A 20,924-nucleotide genomic window follows, 5' to 3' on the forward strand; every position below is an offset into this window, starting at 1 on the left:
CTGTCGTCTACTGCGAGAATCCACTAATTAAGAACTCATACAAGCTCAACGATAACTGTAGTGTTTTTCAGGCGGAGATTCTTGCTATCAGGAAAGCAGCTGAATTGGTGAAGGGGCTTGAAGGCAGCCTTACAGGACCCGTGACTATATATGTCGATAGTCAAGCGGCCCTCAATGTTCTCAAGTCACCGACCATAAATTCAAGAGCTATTCTTGATTGCAGGAGAGCTTTGCAGGATATACACCATATCGTAAAGCTATGTTGGGTTCAGGGTCACAGCAACATTATGGGAAACGAGGTAGCAGATGAACTAGCTCGAGGTGGCTCCAGGTCTATCGACTTATCAGTTGATGAAACCGTTCGGCCACCGATGGGCCACTACATCGACAAACTTCGGGAGATCTTCAATGAGAGAGCACATCAAAGATGGCTATTGGAACCTGGTTGTAGGGTATCCAAGGCAATCTGGCCTGTGGTTTCTCGTCGAAGAACGGCTTCCCTCCTCTCACTTGATAAGTAGAGATTAAAATCGCGGTGGGACTTATAACAGGTCACTGCAGAATGAGATCTCTAACTTCAAAATGGGACGACTGTGGCATTGACTACTGCAGACTATGTGAAGATGCGGAGGAGATAGAGAGTGTCGAACATCTGCTTTGTAGGCGCCCCTTGTTGCAAACAAGGTGATACCGAACACTCAACTTTGCCAAACATCTATCATGGCTTGGCAAAGGTCCATAAAAACCAATAGTAATCAGACTCTTTTCACTCTTCCAGAACACTTTCATCTATACATTGGCATCACTCTCTACATCTCTGCTGCACCATCAACTCAATATCTCATACACTCACCATCATCTCATCACCTCTACCCTATCATCCTCATCTCATAAACTACATCAACACTCTAAATCTTCAGCAATAACCCACACTGTGCTGCACCATCAACTCAACATCTCCTACACTCACCATCATCTCACCACCTCAACCCTATCATCCTCATCTCATAAACTACACCAACACTCTAAATCTTCAGCAATAGCCCACACAGGATGAACACAATGGACCAACGGTCTCCGAGTGGAGCAGTCACCTATACCACTAGACGGCTGCGCATCCTTAAACCTAACCTAAGGTAGTCTGGAAGGTAGTTCTAAAACACGATGGTTATATGTCTGGCAAACTGTGATACTTTCCGCTAATTCTGTGCAAAACGTTAAAATATCAATCTGCTCAGCCAGCACTAAACACCTCTAGTTATTGCCGAGGACCGAATGCCACAACTCATGATGAGCCTTAAAGTCCCCAAAGCCAATCGGCTATTACATTCCAAAAGTGGACTAATTTTGGGCTTATGATCTGGAGTTCAGCTATTTATCGGTGGGATGCATACGTTCAGCAACTCTACCTCAGCAGTTCCGCACCTGACTGCTACCCCATACATTCTATGTACCGTTCAATAGAGTCTGGCCCAATCAAGATAGGTCTTTATTGAACAGACTGGTGCAATAGGAAAGCTAATCCCCCCTCCCCACTTCTAAGCTGCAATTGTTGTTGAGTTTGGTTCATAAAATCCACTATATTTTCGATCTTACCTCGGAGTCTATTGTAAATAAATTGCAAAAAGTAAGTTTTTTCAGGGATTGGAATTGCCCTTCTGTTAAGTGTAGAGTTGGGCAATATCCTTCACTTGAACGATCCGGATCACTGTGCTCATTCAAAGACGACATCATAAAAACGCACGTGTGAAATTAAGTATACGCAGTTTTGTCAAAGAAATTACCGATGTCCATTGAACGAGATAGTGATCCGGATCGTTCAATTGAACGAGATTGCCCAACTCTAGTTAAGTGCTGTGTGTGCGTCTCATGTTAGGGGACTGCGGGGGCGTCTCGTATTCTGATGACGACGACGGGAGGGACGAAGGTTTTAGGGTAATTATCACACCGAAATTGCAGAAATTTGGCATTTTGTCTTCGATGGGGGGAATAAAACATTGCAGGAGAAAATTGTCGGCATAGATCCACGTTTTTAGAACTCCCGATTTTCGAAATTTTTAGAGGTTCAACCTCATTATCCCACCAAAATAGGCGAAGCTTTGTATTTAGTATTCGTTGCGGGTATAAAACATTCCGCTGGAAATTTGTCGGTATAGGTCCACGTCTTCATAAAGCCTCCATAGAACGGTCCCTCCTGATTTTCGGTATTTTGAAAGATTTTGCGTCATTATTAAACCTAAATGGCTCAAATTTAGACTTCAATGGGGTATAAAACATTCCAGAAGGGAATTGCCGGTGTAGTTCCGCTTTTTAATGTAGCCACCATAAAGCAGTCCCTCTTGATTTTCTATATTTTTAAGATTTTAGCCACATTATCTATCCAACAGAAATAGCTAAAATTTGGGATTTTGTCTTCACCCGCAGAACGGTACCTCCCGATTTTCGATATTTTGAAAGTTTTAGTAAAAATATTTGTGGTGGAGGGTATAAAAAGTTCGACTCGCCCGAACTTAAGGCCGTTCTTACTTGTTATAATTGTATCTGATTAGAATTTAATATTGGCCTTAAAAACTTCTCAATTCGCTACAACAAAATTAACTCACTCAAGAACTTATACCAGGTGAATCACTTTAAAATTTTCTATCAGTTTTATAAGGTGAAATTCAATTAGTTTACCCGTGACAAAATATAAAAATAACACACAGTTCCCTCTTTTTCCCTTAGATTCGTTTTACATTTGGAAAGGTAAACCTTTGCTTTGGAAATAAGGGGGAAACGGTGGTCAAACATACAGACATTGGTTTTTGTTGCCAATATTGTTAATAATCGATAATTTTCAGAATAATCTCCATGCTATACTGTAGTTGCTTTGGTTGTCTACAAAAATATAACAATGACCGACCATACCAATGATAGGGGAAAGCCAGTGGATTTACCTTGTGCAGAAGAAGAAAAAACATGAAATATGATAAGAAATTCTTATCTAAAAGTGGCAAATAATCGCGATAACAAATAAATACTTCGGCCAGTCAGTAAATAGAAAAAAATATATAAATGGCATTTCAACAATTATTTCAACAAACAAAGAAATGCAAAAATAGAGTTGAGGAGAGAAGCAGATAAAGAATATTATTAGTATTAAAGAAAAAAATTAATTTATATAAATACACATATCTTTTTATTCTTGACAATGATGTAATGCCGTAATGAATAACATTTTTTTCTATTTCTTGTGTGGGAGCAGATTATGAAATGCTTGTTGAGAAAAGTATATCTTTCTCCACTTCCTCACATCACTGTGATTTGTTATCGAAAATGTTGCACCTTGAGAATTACTCGTTAAATAAGTTGATCATATTTTCACACATTTTGAGGTGAATGCGAAAACAAAAGAAAAAAAAGAAAAAAGAATCAGTTGTCCAAATATTATGCGCATTAGAGTCTTTCAACTTAGACCATTCGTGCCTTATCTTATCTAATCTAATTTATAATATGAAAATATGAAAAAAATATCGAACATTTTTTCGCTAAGAAGTATTTGAAACTTTGTAAATAATACTTTAAAAAACCAGGTACATAGAAACAGAGAAAAATAAATGATTGTTACAAAAAAAGCAGTGACAAAACATGAAACCTTGACTAAACAGGTTCTGTTTCAATCTTCAGAGCAGCCTTGACAGTTTGGAAACACACAATGATTCAGGAGGTATATAAGCAGTTTTCATCGGATATTTAAAAAGTTGGCTTTTCACCAGTGCCAGGTTGTTGATGTTATTCACCCGAGTTGCACAACACCGAGCTGGATGTTCTTCCGCGTTATAAAATCAAAAATTTTTCAAGTAAAAAAATATGTAGTTGATTTTACATTGACTGAGAACCGACAGTTTACCACAGATCGACATATCGCAAAGAAAACGGTAAACACGGTTCTTTATTTGGACCAAGCTCAATTACAACTGCAGCTTGAAGCGTTGTGATGATTACGACGAAGGACTGGTAGGAGCTTTCCTATTGTACCAGTCTGATCAATACAGACCTATCTAGCATGAGTCAGGTGTGGAACTGCCAATAGAAGAAGACATCTTGGAGTCTTCTATAGACCGAAAACTTTCTCTTGATTTCTCCTATAGACCAAAAAATACCTTATGAAAGCTTCTATAGACAGAAAAATACCTCTTGTGCACTTCTATAGATCAAAGAAGACCTCTTGAGGCCAATAGACCTTTTGGGTCTTTCATGCACAGAAGAATACATCTCCGAAGACTATTTCTTGATATCTCCTATAGACCGAAGAATACCTCTTAATGCTTTCTATAGACATAAGAAGACATCTCGAGGCCTTTTATGAAAGGTCATAAATTACTGGTCTTGAGGGACTTTAGGGTTCACCATGAGTTGTGGCATTCGGTACTCGGCAATGATGAGGGGTATAGTGTCGGTCAATAAGAAGGCCCCTACCAGATATTGTCAAAATTCGCCAGATGTAACCATGGTGTAACCTGGTCTAACAAATGGAGTTACCTGGTGGAAACCCGGCGTTTCTCTTTGGTCAGACCATCTGCCCATAATTGTCTCCATCAGAAGACCGCCCGATTTCATTACCTCCGAACGCAGCTCTTTCTTCTCAATCATGGGAAAGTGAATTCAGAGATCTACCCAACCCTTTTGATGTTCGGGCAGCAGAAAGGACGTTACGAGACATCAACACTGTTGCAGCAGCTCGCTATATACCAGCTGATCGAATAACTGAAATCAGACCAAACCTCCCGGCAGTGGCAGCGGGACTAGCAAATGAGAGTGATGAGCGATGGTGACAAGTGAGGGAGCTGACACTGGAAGTTAATAGGTTGGTCGGTGAGCATAAGTGGCTAGATCATCTGAAGAATTGCAACATTGGAGCGGAAATCAACGAAATGTGGCAACGGTTAAATAATTTTACAACTCTGGGTAGAAGGAAAATTGGACCCCCAGTCACCTTTGGGGACGTTAAGCTGACTGATGCGAAGATGTGCGCAAGTTATTTTAATCGACAGTTTGTCGAGCATTATTGGAATGACAGGAAAAAGAGAAGAGAACTGCGTTGAATTAAATCTCTTCCTGCCGAGGAGGAACCTCCATAATTTACAATGGATGATGTTGCGAATGTCATCTGGAACGCTAGATCATCCAAAGCGTTGGGCTATGATGGAATATCCATGGTAATAAAACAGCAGGATGAGCCGGAAGTTGAGTATTTTACTACAGTTCTAACCACCCACATCGTGCCTCAAGTCTGAAAAATGGGCAGGGTGGTCCCGCTACTGAAGCCAGGCAAGGATGCCAGCAAAGTTGAATCGTACAGGCGGATTTGGCTTTAGCTACCCATCATCTGCGTGGATTCCGTAAGCCGCACGACAACGGCGCTGCTCACCATCTCCACACAAATTGGTCGAGGACTCCAACAGAGGCAAGCCGTGCGATATGACTGTATTGGTGGCTCTCGACTTATCAAAAGCCTTTGATACCTTCAAGCTCTCCACGCTGTTTGAGGACATTGGGCAGACTACCCTGCGACAAAGTTTGAAACGATGGATAATCGATTGTACGTGTGGTCGCCCGTCGTACAAAACATGGAGTTCCCCATGGGGCGGTGATTTCTCCGGAAGTATTTATCCTATACCTCTCCTGCATTCCACACCCTCCTGACTGCATTGAGATCGTAACGTATGCAAATGATTGTACGATCTTGGCGTCGGGTACCTTTCTTGATGTCATTTGTGAAAGGCTGAACTCCAACTTAACTGATCTTTCAACCTTTTTCCGAGCGAGGAATCTGCAAATATCCGTCACTAAATCTTCGTCCACTCTGTATACCACATGTACTTCAGAGGTAAGCAAGAAATGTCATGGTCGATGGAAGCAGAATTCCGACCACTCACTAACAGATGTCAGGATGCATGTTCATGATCTGTATATCAGGAATCATATAAAACAGGTTTGAATAGCATTCACACAGATGCAGTTGCAAATGGTGTATCAAACTATAGTGTGAATGCGGTCTTCGGAGAATGTCCCGCATTTATCACAGCAGAAGACCGTCAGCTGCCACGACAAACCAGAGTAGTTTTGGCTCAATTGCGTTCGGGATGGTAGAGCCCTCTAAACTCCTATGAGGCAAGGATCAATGACACATGCAAAAAAAAAAAAAATAAAATAAAATAACATTTGTCCAATATGCAGCACAGGCCAGCACGACACTTTTTTAATTGCCCTACCAAATCTACTCAATTAACTAAAGTAGCTTTGTGGTTAACCCATCGAAGCAGCCGCGTTTTTAGTACTGCATGACACAACGTTTTTGCCCCTTAAAAACTCAAGTCCGCTAATCCAGTGGCCCATTTTATCCCACTTGTCGTTACAAGTTGTAAATGTGATTGGGATAGATCGTGCACCAGCCATGGTGTGGGGGTTTAGTTCAGTTCCGGCTCGGAGTAAAAACTACAAAGCAGATATTTCGGTCTCATAAACGAATGTGGCATATAGCCAAAGCAAACCTTGTAGCAAACCTTGCCATTGTTTTATTTAAATCAGCCCCCGAAGAGGTGACTCCGAGATACTAGACTCTGTCGTCATACTGTGAGGTATGTGGATGTTTGCATCCCTTACAATTTCCGTTTGGGTTCTTCCTGCAACCTTCTAATTTTCATTATAATCCTCACCTAACTAGTTTTGTGAATATAATAATTCTTGCCAAAATAACTAAAAAACTAACAATGAACAGTAAATCTTTAACAAATAACCCATATTTGGTAGACATTATGGCGCTGTTTTGTTATTGAGACAACTTCCTTTTTTTCTACGCGACAAGCAAAAAAAGTGAAAATTTCATAACACACTGCAAGTGCCAAGCAGTGCAAACAAGAATTACATTCATATTTACACATTGCACACACAAGGAGGAAGGACTCCTCAACATTGGTGTGACACCCCTCTTATTCTTTTCCATGTCATGTGCCAACTATAAAATCTATTCCTAGTAGAAAAATAAACATACTATATCTCTGGTGGACAACATTTGTTGGTGCAATATCACCACGTGAATAAAACGACAGACATAACCTATGCCAAAAACCGACAGACCGATAGACATACATTGCAACTTTATCAGCTCATGTGCCTGTTAAATATTTAAGACTTCATGGTTTGAGATTAGGATGCACTGCAGTGTAAAGAAAAGCCAAGGAAAAAGAAATAGTAAAGGGGATGAAAGAAAAGTACAGCATCATTTATCATCCATCAACAGCTTTCAACATGAAAAAACGAGCAAGTACATACAAACATACTGTAAAAAGTCCTTCGTCCTGGCATCTACATATGTTTTTTTCTTTTCTTGAACAAAAACCTTTGAGTGAAATTACATGTTCGAGTTTTGTGATTATGGCCATTAAATAAATATACAACAAATGTACCAAACAAAAACAGTTTTTAAACTAACAATTTAATTGACTTGCATTGCATCGCATAAAAAAATGATGTCAATACTGTTGACATAGTTCTCAAATTACTTCATAAATATCCATAACTGTGAGCTTTAATAAGTAAATATCCATAATTGTCTATTAAAAAAGATAGTGAATTTAAATACTCAAAACCATACACATACACATATGTACGTTCCCACAACATCCCCGAAGGGACAAGGGAAACTTATCTCATACCAATGAGTGCACCCCAATTTATATTTGCTTAATGATATGGGTTTTACTGCTTATTGGACAGTCCGAATGGCCTGTTTTACGACACCACTTGTAGAGAACTTTTTTATGGCTAAAATACCCAGGAAATGCAAGCCAACAAACATTACACTGAGGAGATTTGTCACCGCCGAAAATTTTCATGTTCCGTCAAGGAATTCAACCGCACACCTTCTGAGTGCAAAGCGCACCTGCTTACCAATGGACCACGGTGGCTCAAAGCCATATACGTCGACTAAATTTATTGTATACTGAATTGCAAGCAAAGCCATGGAATATATAGGAGTAGCAGTCACGAATGGAACTACTGTGGAAGGCAATAACCGTCCGGGTTCTTCGATACCAGTATGACCTCACCTCAGTGTACATATGTTTGTATTTGTATCGTTTTTCTGTGTTGGGTGCATCATATCCCGGAATGCATGTTCCGGATTCATTTGGTCCGTGTCGAAACGGAGGAAAACCCAGGACCAATATCAACGCTCGATTTATCACACCCGCATTCACTTCACTCAAACTTTGGTGAGATGCAATAGATGCAGGGAGTGGGTGCATTTCAGGTGTTTCCCTGGCCTCGGGTCTATGTTGCCTAGATAACGTACTGAGAAAGGATCGCACAAGAAGTGGATGTGGGATTAAATTTCATATTGCACCAGTCTGCTCAATACAGACCTATCTTGCTTGAGACAGGCTCTAATGACCCTCAACATTAAATGTGCGGGGGCAGTAGTCAGGTGAGGAACTGCCGACAGAAGAAGATATCTTGTAGTCTTCTAGAAACCGTAGAATACTCTTGAGCTTTTCTATAGACCGAAGAAGAGGTCTTTCATGCACAGAAGATGAACTAATAGACAAAAGAAGACATGATAAAGTCTTCTATAGGCCGAAGAATAACTATTCAGATATCCTATAGACAGAAGAAGAACTCTTGATGACTTCTATATACCGAAGAAAACATTTTGAGTCCTTTTATTGACAGAAGAAGGCCTCTTGAAATGTTCTCTTGGTAAAAGAAGAATCTTGAGTTTTCGCTTAACGTATATGTTCCGCCGATAAAGAGCAGTACTCAAGGTTATAGGCCCAACATTAGCATCTTTTATAAGGTCAGAACTGACTGGTCTTAGGTAATGAGAAGAGGGGTATAACTTGCAGATTGATAGCTCAACCTTGTACACGGTCAATGAAGACGCCCCTACCAGAATTAGCGGAGAGTGTCACAGTTCGCCAGACATAACCATTGTGTCACCTGGTCTGACAAATGCCGACACCTGGCAACCAGTCGTTTTTCTTGGATCAGACCATCTTTCCATAATTATCTCCATCAGCAGACAGCTAATTGGACTAGTTTCGGGGAGTACACCAAACTTCTTATATTCGGAAAGAGGACGTTCCAGACATCATCACTGCTGCAGCCTCTCATATGTCTGCTGGTTAAATACCCAAAATGAGACCAAATTTTCCAGCATAGACGGCTGGATTGGAAAATGATCCCAGGCCAGTGACCCCAGCGCCACGGAGCTGACACTGGAAGTTAACAGGTTGGTCGGTGAACATAGTGGTAAAAACATCTGAAGAGTTGCAACATAGGAGCCGGAATAAGTCAATTTTGATTAACGGTTAACGAACCCCAAAAAGGAAGAAAACAGGATCTCAGTCACGTTTGGCGACGTTACGCTGACTAATCGGAAGAGGTGCGCAAGTTATTTCAGTCGACAGTTTTTCGAGCACTCCTGAAGTGACAGGGCGAAGAGAAGAGTACTGTGTCGCATTAGATATCTTCCTGTCGAGGTGGAACCACAACAATTAACAATGGATGATGTTGCAAATGCCATTAGGAACGCTAAATCACCTAAAGCGTTAGGCTTTACTGGAATTACCATGTTAATGCTGAAACAGCTGGATGATCCGGGATTTGAGTATCTCAGTTTTCAACCTGTCGCTAGCCAACCACATCGTACCCAAAGTTTGGGAAATGGGAAGGGTGGTCCCGATACTGAAGCAAGGCAAGAATGCCAGCAAAGGTGAATCGACGCGATATGACAGTGTTGGTGACACTCGACTTATCAAAAGCGTTTAATACTGTCAAGCACTCCACACTGTTTTGAAAAGTTGGATAATCAATTACATAGTTGGACGCCAGTCGTACGTAGAATACTAGAACATGCCGTGCAAGCCCTGTAGGGTGGAACAGGGAGTTCACCAAGGTTAGGTGACATGCACGGAAGCTCTACCTCTCCTGTATTCCACCTCTTGGCGATGGGTACCTTCCTTGATGTAATTTATGAAAGGCTGAACTCCTATTTAATCGATGTTACCATCTTTTTTCAACAAAGTTTATGAGAATATCCACCACAAAATCTATGGCCACTCTGTTTATCACACGAATTGCGGAGGTGAGCACTGAGCTGAATGTCATGACCGATGGCAGCAGAATTCCGACCACTAACTGTCCCAAGATTCTAGAGGTCACATCCGACAGCATGTCCATCACGTTGTCCGCACATGTCATAACTATCTGCGACAGCCCGAGATGTAGGAACAGTTCTCAAGTACCTAGCCGGCAGCAAAAAGAAACCTTGTTGATCGGTCTGTGGTAGGCTATGCGGCGTCAGTGTGGTCTGAAGTTAATGCCAGAAGGGATCCTTTATGATCTAGAAAGATGTCCAAAAAGCCTATGAGGCAGGTTTAAATAGCATTCACAGGGATGAAGTCTCAGATGTCATAAATAACTATCGTGTGAATGCGGTCTTCGGAGAACATTCCCCACCTATCACAGCTAAGGACATCAGCTGTCACGACAAACCAGAGTAGGATTTTGCAGTCGTCTAAATTCCAATAGAACCAAGATTGATGACACCGAGAAAGACATCTGCCCAGCATGCGGCACAGGCCCGCGCGACCCCTGCACCTTTGCAATAGCCCTGCCAAACCTACTCAACTTACTCCAGTCGCTTGTGATTGCAACACATCGAAGCAGCCACATTCCTAGATCTGGAAATAGATCCAGAGCCAGATTAAGCCGGAAAAATGAACTTACAACATACGTTATGCTATTACAACAATCAACATCGATCAGCAATAGTATATACCCAAAGATCAAACAGGTAATACTTACACAACTATGGCCCGATCAGTCTTCCCTCTACAAATCATATTACCCGCATACAACTTCCGATTCTGAGGACTCATGTCCTGACTTTCGGGAAAGTCGACACGATGCATCGCATTAAAGGCCGTTTGATCTATGGGTTAATCCATTAGGAGTAGGTTAATACGTCCAAATCATTAGTCAAGTGCTGATTGTATTTTCAACGTAAGGGTAAATGTTGTTCGAAACGTCAGTTGCTTTATATTCGTGTATTAAACTAGGGTTCTTAGATCCAGTTCTCCACTACTGTAATTTCATAAAATTGCTCTAATATGAAACTCGATCTAAGAACCCCTAGTTTCAACCTAACTACACAAAGTCATCACGGTACCCAAAGATCATTCTACAATTGCACTTCTTGACTTCACAGAATATATTTCAATTTTACACTTTCTACTATATACAATTTTTCACAAACATCCCAGATGGGACAAGGAGACTTCTCTCATATCAATAAGTGCACCCCGATTCATATTAGCTCAATGATATGGGACTATTTATTGCCGAGTCCGAACGGCCTGTCCTAAGACACCATTTGTAGAGAAGTTTTACAAGGCTGAAATACTTAGAAAATGTCGCCAACATCACTGAGGGGTATTTTGCCACCGTTGAAAATTTTGATGTTCCCTGGCCGGGGAATCGAACCCACGACCTTTAGCGTGCAAGGCGGGTGTGCATACAATTGCACCACGATGGTACCCATTTCTACTATAACATTTGTATTTCCTGCTCTTCTTAGTTTTTCTTTTCTATTTTTTGCAAGTGGTATTCCCTCAAACAAATGTTATCAACATTAATAGCGTGTCTAGGATAATTAATCCTTTTACATAATCTGTATGGCAATGATGAAGATAAAGATGTTTATGAATGAATGTTGTTTCCATTATTTCAGCACACATGACATACATTTGTGAAAGTAGCAAACTGTTCCGAAAGGTAAATGAATAGCTAATTTCATGATGAATCCCTTAATAGATTGAGTATAAAGGAGAATGACATATTGCATGGTAGTTGGGTACTGCTAATGTGGCAATGAAGTTTGTTTAGTCGTAAAACTCTAATGGTGATCAGAGGAGGAAGCCAGTCGGCTGAAAAACGGCGGCGCGCCGCCGCCGCTCGTTTTCTTCGAGTTGAGCCGCCGCCGATTTTGTCGGCTCAAATCGGCTAAAAATCGCCAGTCGTCAAATCGGTAGAAACGGCGCGCGCCGATAATTGGTAATACTAAGCACAAATCGATCATTCGATCTTTTGATTCTTACTTAGAACTCACTTGGATAAAAGAATCGTTCGATCGAGATGACTCCTTAGTTGAAAAAGGAACGTTTTAGTGTACAATGCTTCGCGTTTAACACTGCCGTACAGAGGAGGAAGCCAGTCGGCTGAAAAACGGCGGCGCGCCGCCGCCGCTCGTTTTCTTCGAGTTGAGCCGCCGCCGATTTTGTCGGCTCAAATCGGCTAAAAATCGCCAGTCGTCAAATCGGTAGAAACGGCGCGCGCCGATAATTGGTAATACTAAGCACAAATCGATCATTCGATCTTTTGATTCTTACTTAGAACTCACTTGGATAAAAGAATCGTTCGATCGAGATGACTCCTTAGTTGAAAAAGGAACGTTTTAGTGTACAATGCTTCGCGTTTAACACTGCCGTACCGTTAGATTAACTGTATATTTCTGTATATTTCATTTTCGTGGTACTTTAAAAAGTTCTTCAAATCAAAAAATCGAGGAATCGATTACTCGAAAATCGACTTGCGTATCCCTATTTCCCCTGTTGTTTTTGCAACAAATATTAAGCAGAGACCTGCGCCGTGGAAATTTGTCGGCGGCGGCGGCTTAAAGTCGACTTTGAGTCGACGTTTATTAAATTAAATATTCAAAAAAAAAATTCAGTATTGACATCCCTATTTTCCTATTCAGCAAGGGACTCAGTGTTGACATCCCTATTTTCACTGTTTTCAACGAATGGAAATACAAAACGGAACAACGTCTGGAAGCAACGAAAATTAAATTCGTTGATTTCCAATTTCCAATTCCCATAGATAACTATTCCTGTCTCTCTCTCTCCGTTACGTGATTTATCTATTCCGCAAAGGGAAATTATCTTATCAACGAATTTTTTTGGAATTATGGGAATGCGAGAAGAGGACGGGCTATCGGAACAATCGGAGACTGGAGGAAACGGCAAAAATAATTTCTTGTTTGGATTTGATTTGTTTGGAGGGAAAAAAATTCTGGAGGATTTTGTGATTGGATTGGAGCAAAATGTTGACGACAGTGAGTAAGTATCGGTAGTTTTTATGGAGCATGGAGAATTGTTACCCTGATTCCTTATTACAACTGCACTTTTCCGTGTTGATGTGTATACTTCCCGAGTTATGGGCCTCCAAAGATCCACAAAGGCCGGCCCTAACCTATAACTTTGGCCTATATCTCGGAAAGTATACATACCCTTCAACAAAAGCAATACATGGTTGGAATCGGGATAAAAAGCGCTATGTTGTAATTTAATTTTTTCATAATTTTCTCAGTGGTTTGCCAACATATTATACTAGGGCCTTTGTGGAACTTTGGAGGCCCATATCTAGGGAAGTATACTTTTCCGCAACAAAAGCAATACATCATTGGAATCGGGATAAAAAACACTATCTGTGGTAATTTTTATACCCTACACCACTATGTGGGGAGGGTATTATAAGTTGGTTTTGGCCAAAAAGTTTGTAACGCATCGAAATAATGGTCATAGACTCATACTTATATATACCAAAATTAATGTCTCGACGAGCTGAGTCGATCTGGCTATGTGTGTCCGTCCGTCAGTCCGTCCGTCTGTTCATCTAAACCTTGTAATCACGCTACAGATCGCAATTTTGATGGGATCGTCACGAAATTTTGGATGTTGATGGTGGTCCCGGAGGGGAAGAAGCCTATTGATTTTGGTGATGGTTGGATAATATTTAGGGGTCGGAATGAGCAAAAAATTTATTTGGAGAAAAAGTCAATATTTTATTCCAAAGCAAATATTTCAGCGTCTATAAGTGGTATACAAAAAGCAAAACCTGGCAATGAAAGAAAAAAATTTCACCTTTGGGAACTTTCTAAAAGAAAGTAGAAAATCGCATCTTTAAAATTATGCAAAGGTTGGCGTAGGTGGGCATATAATAGTAATGCATCCCTTTTTTCCACTTTTTCTGCAATCACACTACAGGCCGGAATTTTGATCGCTCATCACGAAATTTTCTCACAGAGATAGAAGCATATTAATGTTGGTGATGTCGATAGTAGTCAAATATAAAATTAAATATTAATTATTTTGGTTCAGTTCGCCTTAAGTCATTTGGTATAAAAGCCAGATAGGTGAAAACTTTCGTTTCTCCCTAAGTCCCGGTCCACACTATCGTGAATTTCATTATAAAATTTCATGAAATTAGGTGTTCTTAGGCCGAATTCCCCATTACAGCAATTTCATGATTTTACTCTACTATGGAACTCAATCTAGAGACTCATAATTTCATGTTAAAATTTCAGTGAAATTATTCTAGTGTGGCCCGGGACTAAAAGATATGTTTTCGAGTGAAACGACAGAAGTAGTGGTGTAGGGTATCACATAGTCGGCCCCGTACCGACTATAGCCTTTTCACACTTGTTTTTTTAATTTTCTGCGGTGGGTCGGTAAAGGAAAGATAAGCCACCGAAAAAACCGGTTATTGGGTCGGTTAACCGGCTTAAAAAATAATAATATTTTTATTCTTGAAACGATCCTATTCAAGAAATGACATTTTGTCCCAATTTACATTAGGCGAGTTTACTTGCGACAATTGTCAGTTTGATGGAGAGAGAGGTGAGGCATATGGTAACCCTTTGCCTCTCAGTCCCCTCTCTCACCTACAAACTGACAATTGCCGCAAGTAAACTCGCCTAATGTAAATTGGGACTTTGCTTTCTTAGTAATTTTATTAAATTTCTGTAGGTCCCGGGCCACACTACAATAATTTCATTGAAATTTTGATATGAAATTATGCGTCTCTAGATCGACGTCCATAGTAGAGTAAAATCATAAAATTGCTGGGGAATTCGATTTAAGAACACCTAATTTCATGAAATTTTTTAATGAAATTCATTCTAGTGTGTACCGGGACTATGTTTAAACGACATGTTAACTAAGCTGAAATTTAGCCGCGAGTCGGTAAATAAGTCGGCGCGCCGCCGCCGATTGTCTTGCACAGACGTAAGCGAGCGAGCCGAAAAAATCGGTCGGCTTCGTTGTCTGCTGCCGTACCGTTAGATTAACTGTATATTTCTGTATATTTCATTTTCGTGGTACTTTAAAAAGTTCTTCAAATCAAAAAATCGAGGAATCGATTACTCGAAAATCGACTTGCGTATCCCTATTTCCCCTGTTGTTTTTGCAACAAATATTAAGCAGAGACCTGCGCCGTGGAAATTTGTCGGCGGCGGCGGCTTAAAGTCGACTTTGAGTCGACGTTTATTAAATTAAATATTCAAAAAAAAAATTCAGTATTGACATCCCTATTTTCCTATTCAGCAAGGGACTCAGTGTTGACATCCCTATTTTCACTGTTTTCAACGAATGGAAATACAAAACGGAACAACGTCTGGAAGCAACGAAAATTAAATTCGTTGATTTCCAATTTCCAATTCCCATAGATAACTATTCCTGTCTCTCTCTCTCCGTTACGTGATTTATCTATTCCGCAAAGGGAAATTATCTTATCAACGAATTTTTTTGGAATTATGGGAATGCGAGAAGAGGACGGGCTATCGGAACAATCGGAGACTGGAGGAAACGGCAAAAATAATTTCTTGTTTGGATTTGATTTGTTTGGAGGGAAAAAAATTCTGGAGGATTTTGTGATTGGATTGGAGCAAAATGTTGACGACAGTGAGTAAGTATCGGTAGTTTTTATGGAGCATGGAGAATTGTTACCCTGATTCCTTATTACAACTGCACTTTTCCGTGTTGATGTGTATACTTCCCGAGTTATGGGCCTCCAAAGATCCACAAAGGCCGGCCCTAACCTATAACTTTGGCCTATATCTCGGAAAGTATACATACCCTTCAACAAAAGCAATACATGGTTGGAATCGGGATAAAAAGCGCTATGTTGTAATTTAATTTTTTCATAATTTTCTCAGTGGTTTGCCAACATATTATACTAGGGCCTTTGTGGAACTTTGGAGGCCCATATCTAGGGAAGTATACTTTTCCGCAACAAAAGCAATACATCATTGGAATCGGGATAAAAAACACTATCTGTGGTAATTTTTATACCCTACACCACTATGTGGGGAGGGTATTATAAGTTGGTTTTGGCCAAAAAGTTTGTAACGCATCGAAATAATGGTCATAGACTCATACTTATATATACCAAAATTAATGTCTCGACGAGCTGAGTCGATCTGGCTATGTGTGTCCGTCCGTCAGTCCGTCCGTCTGTTCATCTAAACCTTGTAATCACGCTACAGATCGCAATTTTGATGGGATCGTCACGAAATTTTGGATGTTGATGGTGGTCCCGGAGGGGAAGAAGCCTATTGATTTTGGTGATGGTTGGATAATATTTAGGGGTCGGAATGAGCAAAAAATTTATTTGGAGAAAAAGTCAATATTTTATTCCAAAGCAAATATTTCAGCGTCTATAAGTGGTATACAAAAAGCAAAACCTGGCAATGAAAGAAAAAAATTTCACCTTTGGGAACTTTCTAAAAGAAAGTAGAAAATCGCATCTTTAAAATTATGCAAAGGTTGGCGTAGGTGGGCATATAATAGTAATGCATCCCTTTTTTCCACTTTTTCTGCAATCACACTACAGGCCGGAATTTTGATCGCTCATCACGAAATTTTCTCACAGAGATAGAAGCATATTAATGTTGGTGATGTCGATAGTAGTCAAATATAAAATTAAATATTAATTATTTTGGTTCAGTTCGCCTTAAGTCATTTGGTATAAAAGCCAGATAGGTGAAAACTTTCGTTTCTCCCTAAGTCCCGGTCCACACTATCGTGAATTTCATTATAAAATTTCATGAAATTAGGTGTTCTTAGGCCGAATTCCCCATTACAGCAATTTCATGATTTTACTCTACTATGGAACTCAATCTAGAGACTCATAATTTCATGTTAAAATTTCAGTGAAATTATTCTAGTGTGGCCCGGGACTAAAAGATATGTTTTCGAGTGAAACGACAGAAGTAGTGGTGTAGGGTATCACATAGTCGGCCCCGTACCGACTATAGCCTTTTCACACTTGTTTTTTTAATTTTCTGCGGTGGGTCGGTAAAGGAAAGATAAGCCACCGAAAAAACCGGTTATTGGGTCGGTTAACCGGCTTAAAAAATAATAATATTTTTATTCTTGAAACGATCCTATTCAAGAAATGACATTTTGTCCCAATTTACATTAGGCGAGTTTACTTGCGACAATTGTCAGTTTGATGGAGAGAGAGGTGAGGCATATGGTAACCCTTTGCCTCTCAGTCCCCTCTCTCACCTACAAACTGACAATTGCCGCAAGTAAACTCGCCTAATGTAAATTGGGACTTTGCTTTCTTAGTAATTTTATTAAATTTCTGTAGGTCCCGGGCCACACTACAATAATTTCATTGAAATTTTGATATGAAATTATGCGTCTCTAGATCGACGTCCATAGTAGAGTAAAATCATAAAATTGCTGGGGAATTCGATTTAAGAACACCTAATTTCATGAAATTTTTTAATGAAATTCATTCTAGTGTGTACCGGGACTATGTTTAAACGACATGTTAACTAAGCTGAAATTTAGCCGCGAGTCGGTAAATAAGTCGGCGCGCCGCCGCCGATTGTCTTGCACAGACGTAAGCGAGCGAGCCGAAAAAATCGGTCGGCTTCGTTGTCTGATGGTGATATTCCTTGGTGAATTCCAATGGGAAGTGGTCTAGTTTATTATGTATGTAAGTTACCCTTTTGCAACCATGTATTTTGTGACTATCCCTTAACATTACCTTAAAATATTTAAAAGTAAAAACTCACATTTAAAATTCCAAAAGAAACTTGCAATTATATTTTTCACTCACCTGACATTTTTCGCCGACCATACGAAAGACAGCTTCATTTTCTTCATGGGTCAATAAAGAACTTGGAGCATTGGGTTTGCGTCGCATGACTGGTCCGCCATGACCCCCATCCTGTTGTCGCATGTTTCTGCTCATTTGAGCTTTTCTTTTGTTACCGCTGTTGTTGTTTTTGTTGATATTATTAAATTAAATTAGAATTAGGCGCGCACACACGAATGTTGCTTAAAAATATTTTGATATGATAAAAAAACACTTCCACACAACTAAAACATTTGTCGAACATGTGAGGGTTTCTTTCGTATTATAGATGGATTGCTGTTTTCGTATAAAAAACGGGCGGAAGGCAAAATTTGTTATTATTGAATTAAATAAAAATTCTTTTTTGTTGTTGTTGCTTTTTCTAGCGTAGTTAGAGGCCAAGTTGCAAATTATTCCATAAATGTGATGCATATGAGAATGATGTTTAAAACGAAAATAATGGCCAGATTCCCATTCAAATGATGGATGTGTTCAATTTTGTTGTTGTTGGTTGATAGTTTTGCTTCTATTTTTTGGGGGGATTCTGCTGCTATTTTTCATACCACCCATCAATTACAAAATATGGAGCAACTCTCTTTTCTATGCCGCCAATACATGATGATGATGCTGCTGCTAATTGCAATTGACATTTCCAATGTAAATTGTTTGTGAGAGCAAGAGAAAGGCCATCAAGAGAGGGATCCAATCAATGCACTCACAAATGTTGATGCAGGCAAATGACAGAGAGATGGTGGTGTGTGTTTGGGGCTTGGTTTTTTATTTTGCTACTTCTTTTTTTGTGAATGAATTGTAAAAGTAGCCACAATGACAACAACAACGAAAGCTTTAATGGGGATTGGTGATTTTTTTTGCAGGTTGCGAGGTGATGTAGAAGAGACGAAGAAGAATGTAACAAACCGCAACAAACAAAAACAGCTGTTGTTGTAGCTAAGCCAAAGCAAATGTAAAGTAGCAAAGCTAATAATGAGACTGATGTTGTTGTTCTTTTTGTTTTGTTTTTCAAACTGGGCCTGAATTGAAATGATATTGATGATGGTGTTTATTGTTGTAATTGGTGTATTTATTGTTGTTGTACAATCAACAACGTTGACAAAAACCAAAAAATGTCAGGGCAACAGCAGCAATTTTACAGCAACGACCGACAGCGAGAGGCGATATTTGTATGTATGACTGACCGAGAAGCAGCTGTTGAGTCACCAGCAGCAACAAAACCAAACCAATGTTAATTGTTCGTTCGATTCGCCCAAAAGCTAAAACGGTGATAATAATGAAGGACTATAAGTGTGGAGTAGATTTTTGTTTGATTTGTTGCTTTATTCGCCAAGATATGATAACAAAGCGATAAATATATTAATCACATTTCCAGCAAAATGTCCAACAAAATAAGGTGTTATTGGTGACAGCTACAGCACCGCACCTGTATTCTTTGCTACGATTTTCCTTGCGCGATCAATCAATGAATAATAGAAAGGTAGGATGACAGCAAGGGGGACGGTGGGGGGTAAATGCGGCAAATGATTAATTTTTGCAGACGATGGATGACTGTGTGAGACTGACTAACTTGCTACCTCTATTTTCTTCACAGCGCGTTTAGACAAAAACAGTATCGTGTAATGCGATTTCAAGGTGATAATGTTTTTATTTTGGAATCTATCTTGAATATTCACTCTGCTTTGACACACAAAAAAATAAGCACAGCACAACGATAAAAAGCGAACAAACATTCACACATAGACATACACGGCCCCGGACAACTAACGTCACTCTCAACACTAATGTTAAGCTCTTCTTCACAACAGCAAAAAATAAGAAGAAAAGAAGAGTACAACAAAAATCTTATTTCCCCTTTCTTGGCTTTTAATTCACTTAATTGATATTAGTTTTATTCAGTGTTGGCTTTTTTTCTTTGCAAAATTTCACTTTTGTGCCATATTTTTGTTGTTTCTTATTTTGCCAAAAATTATTTTTTTAATTGTCTCTGTTTGTTTTTCTCCACACACACAGTTTTCAGTTTTATGCCCCAACTTCCAACTTTACTTCACACTTCTGTTTTATTTCTACATTTATCTCCGATTTGCAACCTATTTTTTATAACACAATTTGCCAAATTCTCAGACTGATATTGGTATGTATTTTTCGAATATTTTCTTTGTTATTTTTATAATAAAATCAATCAATATTTCTATTGATTTTTTCCACACCAAATTTTCTCACTTTTTTCTTGACAAAATGAATATGAATGACAGCCAGTCAAAGGAATACGCAAGTCGACTTTCGATTAATCGATTAGTCGAGTTTATTTTGTGCAAAGTCGAAATATCGTAGTCGACTATTGGTTAAGGTGAAAATCGAAATTTCGACTTCTCATGGTCGACTTTCGGTAGGTATGTACGATAACTCAAAAGTTTGTATAAACTTTTGGTCTGTTCCAGTACTGCAAGAATCTACTAAAGTGGGGTTCAGACTAGAGCTGGCAAAAAATCGATGGCACTATCGATAATATCGATTGTTATTTAAAAATTCAATATCGATAGATAGTTTTGTCTATCGATATTATCGGAATAAAAACCCCTAACCTAAAATCCATTGAAATAAATAGAAATTTCACGGCTTTTCGGTTATGTGTGTGTAAGAAAGTAAGTCCGTAGTCACACGTACACAATGTTCGGTAAAATAAAATTTATTTTTTTATTATTTTTAATAAATTAGAAGCATTTGTTTATTCTCCTTTACATTTCTGTGAACTACTTTAGCATAATTTCAAGAAAATCATTGACATTTCCGCCATTTTCATCTCCAAAATAATGGCGATGACAACTTAACGATAATATCGATAGCAATCGATATTTTAAAACATTATATCGAAAATATCTAATGTTGGGAATATCGATGGTTTGCCAGCTCTAGTTCAGACGATCTGTAGTGGGATTCTG

General features: G+C 39.4%; 1 protein-coding gene across 22 annotated transcripts in view; it reads right to left on the bottom strand.

Moving 5' to 3' along the window:
* Window positions 1–20,391, bottom strand: part of WASp (WASP actin nucleation promoting factor) — a 56,402-nt gene extending 36,011 nt beyond the window's left edge. For 2 of the 22 annotated variants that reach the window (XM_073959016.1, XM_073959006.1), the window contains exons 1-2: window positions 19,560–20,235; window positions 17,953–18,267 (exon numbers count right to left, since the gene is read on the bottom strand). In XM_073959016.1, the coding sequence (XP_073815117.1) occupies window positions 17,953–18,087 (135 nt within the window). In that variant the 5' untranslated portion in view covers window positions 18,088–18,267; window positions 19,560–20,235. Of the gene's footprint in view, window positions 1–17,952 lie in introns of all 22 variants that reach the window. The other 20 variants (XM_073959025.1, XM_073959013.1, XM_073959023.1 and 17 more) reach the window with 19 other exon arrangements.
* Between the last annotated feature and the right edge of the window lie 533 nt (window positions 20,392–20,924).

The sequence above is a fragment of the Musca autumnalis genome, unplaced genomic scaffold (genome assembly GCF_047663935.1).
Source record: "Musca autumnalis isolate F117 unplaced genomic scaffold, ASM4766393v1 scaffold_1, whole genome shotgun sequence".
NCBI classification, from domain to species: domain Eukaryota; kingdom Metazoa; phylum Arthropoda; class Insecta; order Diptera; family Muscidae; genus Musca; species Musca autumnalis.